An 11,427-nucleotide genomic window follows, 5' to 3' on the forward strand; every position below is an offset into this window, starting at 1 on the left:
ACCTTTTTCTTTTTGGTTAATAAACCTAGTCTTATACAAGGAAAAATACGGTACTTCCTTTGCATGTGACTAAAGGTGGGTGTGACCTTACCTGCCCAGGTAACAAAAGGACAAGGCACACCCTCTCTCTTTGACTTCTTCTCGTTGTCCTCCTCTGTTGTTGGAGCAGCATTTTAGCTAGAGATGCTCTTTTGGCTTCCAGTCAACAGAGGACATTGGGATTATCCAGTATATGGCTATACTTTGTAACTCAGTCTGCCTTCAGGGATCCAACAGTGAACTGATGATGTGAGTAAACTTATTTTATATACTTTACACAAGACTGTGGGGTGTTTATTATTTTAAGAGGGAGTTTGAAAGCACGTCAAACCGCAAGTTGATAAATAGGTACCGTTCCAACGGGAAGGTAAACGGTGTTTTCGTGCGCTGCTCTGGTTTGCCAGAAGCAGCTTAGTCATGCTGGCCACATGACCCGGAAGCTGTACGCCGGCTCCCTCGGCCAATAAAGCGAGATGAGCGCCACAACCCCAGAGTCGTCCGCGACTGGACTTAACGGTCAGGGGTCCTTTACCTTTACCAGGAACCTAATATTGAGAGGCTTAAACGAGCCTGCAACCAGCTACCTGCTGTGTGTGAAAACGGAGAATATAAAACTCTGCTAAGTTATAGAACCTGCTAGCACAAGTTAGGAAGGATATTAATAAACAATATATACTCTCCTGCCTCCCTGAACATTCCCACAGTATCCTCCAGAAGTCACTGAACTACAATTCCAATAATTCCTGGCCATGCCAGCTGGCACTGATGGGAGCCGGTGTCTAACAACATCTAGATCAGCAGTTCTCAACCTGTGAGTCCCCAGATGTTGTTAGACTACAACTCCCATCATCCCTAGATAGCAAGGCCAGAGCTCAGGGATGATGGGAGTTGTAGTCCAACAACATCTGGGGACTCACAGGTTGAGAACTGCTGATCTAGATGATCCCAGGCTAGAGAAAGCTACATCAGTTGAAACTCAGACAGATTCTTGGTGTCTCAGACTTTGAAGACCAGATGGGAAATAAACAAATCCTTTAATCTGAAGACAAAGCAGGAGCTGGCAATAAAAAAGGTGACGTTTTGTCCAAGGTAGTAAATTTTCAAGCGACTGTGATCCGCTGAAAGCTGTAATTATGATTCCTTTTGGGCACACAGATTCTACTGTCGCCATGGGGTACTGCACTTGCAAGCGTGTGGATGAACACAATTTCGGACCACGAGGACTTGAACGACAGTTTCAGTCATTTAAAAATAGGCAATGAAAGGGAGCATTTTGCGGGGAGGGAAACAAGGTGTAAATCGAGAGGGAAAACACTAAATCAAATGTTACAACCCAAAACACCTGTCTGAGAAAAACAAAGAAAAAAAGAAGTCCACATGCGAACCTTTCGGACAGCATGTCTGAACATATTACAGAGCAGAAATTATAGCACCAACCCAAAGCAATCAAAGAAAGAAAGAAAGAAAGAAAGAAAGAAAGAAAGAAAGAAAGGGAGAAATCTCTAAGCAACCGGAGAGAAAAGGCATTAATTAAACCACTACCCAGGAGAAAACGAAGAAGCCAGATAGTCTGGATTCAGTACCAATGGCTTCTAATTCAGAAACTAAATGATAATTTAGGCTTATTCAATAGCCAGTGGAAAAGAAAGGTGCAGAAAGCCAAAAGCCTTTCACATGTGTATTTCCCCAAGAAAGTTTTTGCTCAAAATATGACAAGGTGACTCAAAAGGAAAGTCATTTTAAAAAGAAAATCCATTCTAAAAGACATGCTTTTTAGAATGCAGTGATAGGTGTGATTTGGTGTATGTATACAAAGCAAAGCAAAGCACATGCCAGATTTGAATCTAAAGCATTTATTGGTGGCATTTTCGCAGCTTCTGAACTATGAATGTGAACAGAATTTTAATCCCATAATTAAAGATGCAGGATAGATGAATTTCATTAACACGTTTTGGGGAAAGGGGGCTACAACTTTTTTTTAAAGACTAGGATAGCAAAGAATCTAAACTGATCACATAGGAACAGAAAAATGGTGAGCAGTGAAAGAAAGAAATTGAGAATGTTCATTTTATTTACGTTGGGTTTGCAGAAGGTAAAGAAAGGTGCAGTCAGTGGAATCAAGGCAGCGTATCAGTTTAGACGACAAAGGCTGTGTTTTAGGACGGTTAATTTTTGAGTAGGATGACGCAAATCTTACCTTGAAGCTGTTCTATTTGCATGTCAGCTTCACACAACTTGCCTTCTGAGGAATACCGTTCTATACCAACTTCTTTCCTTGCAAAAGCCAGCTCGTACTCCAGGCTTTGCCGAACAGCCTCGCCTTTCTCTACCTCGGCTCGCAACTTGGCAATCTGGCTTTCGTAGTTGGATAGCTGCAAAAGGAATGCCCTAGGTAACCACCATAGATAACGGGTACAATATTTCAAGAAGCAAATGGCTAAAGTCATACAGTGGTACCTCAGGTTAAGTACTTAATTCATTCCGGAGGTCCGTACTTAACCTGAAACTGTTCTTAACCTGAAGTACTTTAGCTAATGGGGCCTCCTGCTGCCGCTGCACCACTGGAGCACGATTTCTGTTCTCATCCTGAAGCAAAGTTCTTAACCTGAGGTAATATTTCTGGATTAGCAGAGTCTGTAACCTGAAGCGTATGTAACCTGAAGCATATGTAACCCGAGGTACCACTGTATTTGGAAACTATTTTACAATAGCTTCTAGGCAGCTGATGCCCGATGTGAGAAAGAAGTGGAAAACGTAGAAGGAAGAACTTTAATATTAAGATCGGATGGAATCTAATTGGAATGAATTCACTGAACTGGACTGGAAATGGATAATTCTGGTCTTAATAATGAGATTTTTGTTGTTGGTTTTTTACTTTTGAAAGTCCTCTATTTTGATGAGGGCATACACAGGGAGATGGGTGATGAAGGACTCTGTGTGGGAGATAAGGAAGAAAGGATCTCCCAGGGTGGGAGGGCTTGGGGAAGAAACAGGAGCTCCCAGGTGAGAGCTGGGAGGGTCTACTTTTCTGTACAGTGGTTAAGTTGTGGGTGAACATATCAGACGACACAGCGATTCTTCAAACAGCTCTGGTTTATTCACAGGCCAGAACAGAACTGAACTGAAGGGTTCAGTCAGCCTGCTTATACAGAGCTCCACTAGAACGCAACGGTAACCATTTTCTGTAACTATCCAATCACTGTACGTGACTTTCAATCCCTTATTTGCATATGTGGACCTGAGTGAAAACTATCTACAGTATCTCCCTGCTGGCCCAGGATGAGAACTTCAGTACATAACCGTGGTACCCCGGGTTAAGAACTTAATTCATTCTGGAGGTCTGTTCTTAACCTGAAACTGTTCTTAACCTGAAGCACCACTTTAGGTAATGGATCCTCCTGCTGCCGCCGCACCACCAGAGCACGATTTCTGTTCTCATTCTGAAGCAAAGTTCTTAACCCGAGGTACTATTTCTGGGTTAGCGGAGTCTGTAACCTGAAGCGTTTGTAACCCGAGGTACCACTGTATATGGAGAAAGGATGAGATATAATTGTGATAGTGGGCTTTTATATCTATTTTCTTCTCCTTTTTTCTCCCTTGTCTTTTTTTTTCCTTTTTATTTCTTCTTATTTGGTCCTTCTTAATTTTTTAGACCAATTTGGCTTTTGTTCATAAGGGCAGAACATCGTCCCTCAGCTGGGACAGAATACACACAGGGAAACTGTGTGGTATTTGAGCAATCAAATCAGATAAAAATAGTATTTTCTTCCTTTGCAGAATGCACCTAAGAAAGGAGAAATAGACATATGTGACTTTTCCTTATTAAGAAAGAAGCTCAGTTAGCGGGAAAGGAGAAAGGCAAAGAAAATTTTGAGTGACAAAATAATCTCCCTCCTTTCACATCACTCTCCAGTGAACACCAGGTGTCATACTGTACAAAGTGCAAATTACTGAGCTACTTCTCCACTAGAACTGGACTTTCATGTTATAAAGTCAATACTTTCATTTGTTTCATCATAAAACAAAGCAACAATTGAATTCCCGTATCTTAAGAAGCACTTCTAAATGTTGACGTAAGACAGGTAGAGCCTAGGACTACACCAACATATGCCAGGCCACAAGACAAGCCATTGTATACACAAAGATTTTGCATGATCATGAAATACTTACTTCTGCATTATGTTTAGCAGTTATATCCAGTTTCTCTTTCTTGGCTTGATGGAGTTTTCTTCTCAGGTCCTCCTTCGTTTCCATCTCTGGCTCGCTACGATTGCATGGAAATGTCTTTCCAGCTTGCCTGCTCCGAAATGCAGAGATTTTAATTGACGGTGATCTTGCACTCGGATCTGCTTTGAACTTTAAATGATCAAGGCTTCAATTCTAAACACATCTGGCTCATTGAAATATGCCAGAGACCTGGTTATTTGTGAAACTGTATTGTAATAGGTATGAGTTACTCGTGAGTAAACTGGTGCCTTTCTCGGTTAATTTACCTTGCTAAACCTTTCTGACTGCACAGCCCCTTCTCATCGTGGCTGCCTCAGTCACTGGCAGAATCCGTCAGTGGCCGTTTCTTGAATCTCTTCCAACATAAAAGTTGTTTGACACCCAGTCTCCTCCTCCTCTCACTGCGCGGGAGTCTTCTGCGCAGGGAAGGCGTGGGTAGCGGAGGACCTGGGCTTTCCTCCCTGATGTCCAGTGAAGAGTCCTGGAGCCCTCTCTCCAATTCCCCCCGTCTGCCCCCCTTTATCCCCGGTGTTGCACTGATTGGCTTCCCCCTCTACTGAGCTGTTTCTCCCCCTGCTGCTGGGTCCTTCGCCAGCATCATCTGGGAGCCTCCCCTTCGCCTCTCCCTCCGATGTCAGTTCCCTGACATGTACCAAAACCCAATCACAAATAACATTCTATCATGTTTATTTCAAGCTTCAAAAACCGTCCAGGATATCTGCACTGCTATTTGTTGCTGTCACAGTTTGTCTCCTAGTATGAAAACAAAAGTTTTCATATCGTGGCCAGAAAAACACAAAGTCTTTCTCAGTTGTGTGGGAACGTTAAAAATGTCTCTGCTTCTACAATTCTGATTCAAAGTCCAGAGTTTTGTTAAAATAACGGTCTGCATTTGGTAAATATACTTTGTATGGGAATGCTGACAATTTGTAATAAATTTGTAATAAATTTTGTTCATGCCCAATAGGAAGGAATTCAATGTCGTGGTAAGGCAATTGTTCTCTTACGGCAAGCATTTTGGCTTGTTATAATAATAAATAATAAATAATAATAAATAATAATATTTTATTTATATCCCGCCCTCCCCAGCTGAAGCCAGGCTCAGAGCGGCTAACAGCAATAAAAGTTAACACAACATTCTAAAATCAATTCATTTTAAAATCAATTCAAATCAAATTAATGATTATATGGAAGAGTCCCCCCCCCTCCCGGCTGTTATAATGTTCTACTGGAGCCCTCCCCCAAAAAAATGCCAAGGGGGGGGAGGGAAACCCAGGGCAAAGAGAAGTAGGAAGAACCACTGTGCCAGCAGAATTATTATTATTATTATTTATTCAATTTATACACCGCCCTATACCCAGAGGTCTCAGGCTGGTTCACAAACAAGACCACAACATATAAAATCAAACTGATTCCTTGTGGAGGGGATCTTCCAGGGTGGGTCTCATCAGCTGAATCCCACCCAGAGTTCATCTCTGTTTAGCTAGAGAAAGGTGAAAGCCGACAATCACTTTTAGCTATATCAACACTGACTGGTGCATTTCTGAAGTATTTGGTGATTAGACAGCAATTCAACGATGTTTCAAAGAAACATGGAAACCCAATTTTTCTTTGCCTTACGAATAGCACTGAGCCGTTTTTGTTTAACCAGATCATGGTTAAAATTTGACAGAGCCACTAAGGGGCAGATAACTGGCTTTGGGTGTTGGCTTTTCCCCACAGGCGGAAACAGGCCATCCCTGATTTAAAGCACAGCATAAGCTGTGGTCACTGGGAGGCTTTAGCAATGAACTGAGCTTAGCATGGCTACCCTTTAGCAACTGCGGAGGAATTGAGAGGGAGCTCATAGCTGGAACCTCCAGACAACAGAAAATTCATACAGAAATGCAACTGTAGGGATCTTTTAAGTTATGCCCGCATTGTGTTCGAAATTCGCCAGGTGCCAGGAGCATTTCACTTGCGACCAAGTGAAAATGCCTGGGCATCAAGATGGCGGCTGATAGGTACCACGGCGGCGGGAAGGTAAACAGTGTTTCCATGTTCTCTGGCACTCATCACGGTGTTCCATTGCACCAGAAGCGGTGTAGTCCTGCTGGCTACATGACCCAGAAAAGCTGTGGGCAAACGCCGGTTCCCTCGGCCTGAAGCGAGACGAGCGCCGCAACCCCATAGCCGCCTTGGACTGGACTTAACTGTCCAGGGTTTTTTTACCTTTTTTATCTATTCAGAGGCATACTGGCATTCTGTGAATGTATTGTTGTTAATTATGTATCATTGCACTGCCCTACACATTGCATAATTTCTTTCTAAATACTAATTTAACTGTGTTTCTGCTCCCCTTGCTTTGAGCGTTGCTCCCATATAAAACACCAGTAAGATCAGGGTGCAGTTATATTATTTTTCTAAACCCCCTGCTTTTACACGAGATGCTAAATGCATGTCTGTGAGGTAAGAGTCATACCTGGCTTATAACAAGTTGTGTTTTCCATGCCCGAAATAGAACATTAAATTAATGGCGTGCATTTGTATTGCAGCAACACTAATATTGCCATAATTAAACCGCCAGCTGTGTTCATCTGGTGCAAACCTGTTTCCTCTTGACACAGTTCAAACCAATCAGCTTCCCTTTCTGCTTCTCATTAATTGGAAATATGGCTTGAATCATATATTGCCAGCTGTGGCTGCTCACACACCATTCCCACTAAGGTTTGATACAAAGCATGCCGTTTTGAAGGACCCAGCAACCTGGTTGCTTGCCACTGTAGATTCACTCATACTATTGCTTTTAATGTATGAACCTCCCCTGCAGTGCTAGAAACTCAGATATATAAGCTAGGCAGCAAATAGCCCCTTAAACCAGGGTTGCAGCCACCAAAACGGAATGCCTAGTTGCCATTTTTGGGCCAGATGGCTCAAAGGTTGTATTTTTAATACGACTTTTGGGTTCCTGAAATTCATTCTGATTGTGTAGATGAAATATAACCAGGGCTGGATTTAGGTTTGATGAGGCCCTAAGCTACTGAAGGTAATGGGGCCTTTTATATGTGATATTTTAGAGAGCAGGCTAGCAGGCCGTTACTTACATCATAGGAGCCTACACAACACAAAACACTGTTGCTGTATGAAGGTTTTATTTTATTTGTATTTTATCTTATATTTTGGAAATGTACATCAAGGGTTTTTTTTTCCTTTAATTTTTTTGAGCCCCCCCCCCCAAGAGAGTGGGGCTCTAAGCTATAGTTTGTTTAGCTTGTATGTAAATCTGCCACTGTATATAACAGATTTTTACAAGGTAAAGGTAAAGGACCCCTAGACGGTTAAGTCCAGAAAAAGGCGACTATGGGGTTGTGGCTGTGATGGCCTGGGAATCCGATTCAGAGGCTGAACCGGAGGAATCCCAGCCTGCACAGGAGTCCCCGCCTCCAGGGCCGGCTGAACTGGGGCAGGGCCTTGATTCTGAGGCGCCTGCACCTGTGCCGGATCCTCAGGAGCAGGCACCAGGTGAATCCACTCTGGCTCCGGAGGTGGTTGAGGACTCAGTGCCTACAGGTGAGTCTCCCCCTGGGTCCAGTAACCCTTCAGCCTCTCCTGAACTGCAGAGGCTCAGGGCAGAGAGGCGAAGGGAACTGGTTTCTCCCAGGAGGAGTGCTCACCTTAAGGCCAGGAGAGGCGGGTCTCCTGGGGGCCGAGACCGCCCCTGGCCTCAGAGAAGATAAAGGCCAGCCAGCCCGGTCCCAGGTTGCAGGAGCAACGTCGTTGATGAGCTGTTTCAGCCAGCATCCAGTCCTGTTCCCCCAGAGTTCCTGTCCTTGCCCGGCTTCTGCTTTGCCCAAGGAGGACTGTCTGGCGACCCTCAACTCAGGTCCTGGACCTCGCCCCACGGTAACCTCCCCCCTGGACCAGCACAGTGGCACACATCTTGCTTTCAGGCCGAGGGAGCCGGCGTTTGTCCACAGACAGCTTTCCGGGTCATGTGGCCAGCACGACTAAACTGCTTCTGGTGAAACGGGACACCGTGACGAGTGCCAGAGCACATGGAAATGCTGTTTACCTTCCCGTCGCTGTCATACCTATTTATCTACTTGCGCTGGTGTGCTTTCGAACTGCTAGGTTCGCAGGAGCTGGGACAGAGCAACAGGAGCTCACTCTGTCATGGGGATTCGAACTGTCAACCTTCCCATTGGCAAGCCCAAGAGGCTCAGTGGTTTAGACCACAGCGCCACCCACGTCTCATCATGCCTCTGAATACCAATTGCTGGGAACAGCAGGTGCACTTCTGTCTGACTTGCAGGCTGCCCACAGTCATCTGGTTGGCCACTGGGAGAACAGGATGCTGAACTCGATGGCCCATTGGCCTGATCCAACAGGTCCTTCTTGGGTTCTTATAACTGGAGCTTTGCCACGGCTGCCTCTGCCAGCAGAATGGCAGCTCTGACCCATGTGGGCTCAATCCAGGTAGGAAGGCAAGGGAAACACATCACAGAAAACATAAAAAGCAGCTTAGACACTATACACAACCCCATCACCTCTGGAAACACAGGAGCAGTAGTTGTTAACAACAACTGTTTCTGTTTGAGAATTCCAGGTTGATGCTTCTTGGGAGGAGTTACAGAAAAAGGATACGAAATTTACTGCATGTTATATGTTAAAGAGAAAACCATCCTAAAATGATGTCCTGGTGGTATTTGACACCAAATAAACTGGGCCAAGAATGAGTCAAGTAAATGGAAAAGTAAGCAGGTAGATGGGTCATTCGTCCATACAGAGTGGACACGTACGAAAAGCTAAAGGCTTTTGGGAAATGATAGATAATGAAATGAAGAAAATGTTTAAATGGGCTATTCCCAAAAGACCAGAAGCTTTTCTTATAGGCATAATAGGGACAAAGGTTCCAAAGAAAACGACTAAACTATTTCTGAATGTGACAACAGCAGCTAGAATATTATATGCACAGAAATGGAAAGAAGGGAAAGTTCCAATGAAGGAAGAGTAGATTTTGAAAGTAATGGACTAGGCAGAAATGGCAAAGCTGTTAACAAAATTAAGAGATCAGAATGATGAACTTTTTATAGAAGAAGGCCTTTCGTAGACTATTAAAAAATTATACAATAGTCAAATGCAATCAAGGGCAGGATTCGTGATAAAAGCAGCGGAAGAAAAATGATAAAATATTAGAGAAACTTTTCATAACAGATAAAGATACACAGATACACAGTGGAGGGGAGGGGAGGAAGTCAATTTATAGAACAATGTGTTTGATTGGAAGGTTATTGTGAAAACGTTTGAAAGCTAAACAACAGAAAGCTGTGCTGAAGATACAGTTCCTCTGGTCAAAATTGTTACAAAAAACTGCACAGGGGTTTGTTTTCTGAATTTTCAAGTAGTAGAAATTGCCATCCACTCACACAATGGAAACTTGCATCATTGGACTGTGTTTTAATTAAAGGAATGAAACTCACCATTTCTTTTCGGGAACCAGAGAATTGATCTGAGGATTCATGGCTTCCATTTTCCAGCCACTTATTCTACATATTGTGGACAATTAATGTAAACTTCATCGTTTATATTCTTTGTTGCAACAGAAAAACTTTGGGCAATGCTTTGCTCCCACACATCTTGAAGAAACCCTAAATGATAAAGACATTTAAAGGGATATTTTAACGGCATGCGCTTCTCAATGAGTGTTCTGCTTGAAATGTGGCACCCAAAACTAGGAGCGCTACTCTAGATATGGCTCAACCAACACAGAACAGAGCAGAATGAATCCTTCTCATGATCTGAGATGCTTTTAATACAGTCTAAGATAACATTAGCTTTTTTAGTAATCACATTGCACTCCTAGCTTAGATTCAACTAGGGCACCTAGATCCTTTTCACAGGTATTGCTGCCAAGTGGCAGGCCTCACCTATATAATAGTTGGTGCCTTGGGCACAGGTTGCACCTAAATGCAGCAACTGTAAACAAGTGGATTTGGGTAGATGCGGCTTGCCATGCAGGGATAAGAAAAAAATGCAACTTCTGCACAACTACAGAAGATCAAGGAAATATCGTCCTCCTTTTGCTTGCTTTGTTTATTTGAAATCAGAGGTGCTCACTTCATAGACAGAGGGGTTACAAGTTTCTGTCAAGCATGCAAGTATGTGTGTGGTTAAAAAATAAACAAATCCCTATTTACAATCACAGCAATCTAATCTCCTGCTAAAAGAAGCTAAATCAGTGCAAGACAAAACTGCAGAAAGGACCATCTGAAATCCTTGTTAGTTCACATTAAGGTGTTGCACTAACCACATATTTGCAATAACGGAAGTGTTGTGTTTCCTAGGCAGCAGGGAAATGTACCTTTTGAAATAAGTTTCCCAAATGCTTGTGAGACAGGCGACAGTACACCTTGAGATAAGCTTGGCTCACACTTATTAACTAGCATTGTAAGACAAAATCCCTTTTTTCGCTTATAGCAGCTGCAAGGCAGAGAGATGTTCAGCGAGCGTCTCTTTCCCCATCGCCACATCTCAATGCTAGGAAAAACTGCACCTGGAAAACCTCCACCTGCAGCAGAACTTGTGCCAGGACAAGCCAGCAGTCCTAATAGCTACTCAGTACAGTATCTCTCGCCTTGTACAATCATTGCTCCTTGGAGCAGGAGAACAACTTCGCTCTTACCTTTTAGCCCCAAGGTTTTCCAAACTTGGGTCTCTGGCAGTTTTTTTGGGGGGGGACTACAACTCCCACCATCCCCAGCTGGCAGGACCAGTGGTCATGGATGATGGGAATTGTAGTCCTAAAAACACAAACCAACAAGAGCTAGAGACCCAAGTTTGGGAAACCCTGGTTTAGCCAAATCACCAGCAAGGTGGGGATTCCTGAGTTTTTATCATGCATTTCGTGATTCCGTATTGTGATTTATTTTTAATGTTGGGAACCGCCCTGAGACCTGCGGGTAACAGGGCGGTACACTAATCATACTATTAATATTATTAATAATAAACACACACACCCTCCTTCCTCCCTTGCAAAACCAAACTGTTTGGGACCAACTCCCTCTCCTCCCATCTATTTCCCCTGCCAAGCTCCTCCAGCACAGGCAGCTCGCTGCCCCCACCGCGATTCCCACGACCCCCTTCATACGTACCCCGTGTAGCTGCCAGTTACGAGCAACCCAG

General features: G+C 43.7%; 1 protein-coding gene across 3 annotated transcripts in view; it reads right to left on the reverse strand.

Annotated features, from left to right (window-relative positions):
* CCDC171 (coiled-coil domain containing 171) overlaps positions 1–11,427 on the reverse strand; it is a 205,401-nt gene extending 193,974 nt beyond the window's left edge. For 2 of the 3 annotated variants that reach the window (XM_081176166.1, XM_081176164.1), the window contains exons 1-4: positions 11,397–11,427; positions 9,726–9,893; positions 4,210–4,339; positions 2,237–2,411 (exon numbers count right to left, since the gene is read on the reverse strand). In XM_081176166.1, the coding sequence (XP_081032292.1) occupies positions 2,237–2,411; positions 4,210–4,339; positions 9,726–9,775 (355 nt within the window). In that variant the 5' untranslated portion in view covers positions 9,776–9,893; positions 11,397–11,427. The remainder of the gene's footprint in view (positions 1–2,236; positions 2,412–4,209; positions 4,340–9,725; positions 9,894–11,396) is intronic. The other variant, XM_081176165.1, reaches the window with a different exon arrangement.

The sequence above is a fragment of the Podarcis bocagei genome (genome assembly GCF_964188305.1).
Source record: "Podarcis bocagei genome assembly, chromosome: 17".
NCBI classification, from domain to species: domain Eukaryota; kingdom Metazoa; phylum Chordata; class Lepidosauria; order Squamata; family Lacertidae; genus Podarcis; species Podarcis bocagei.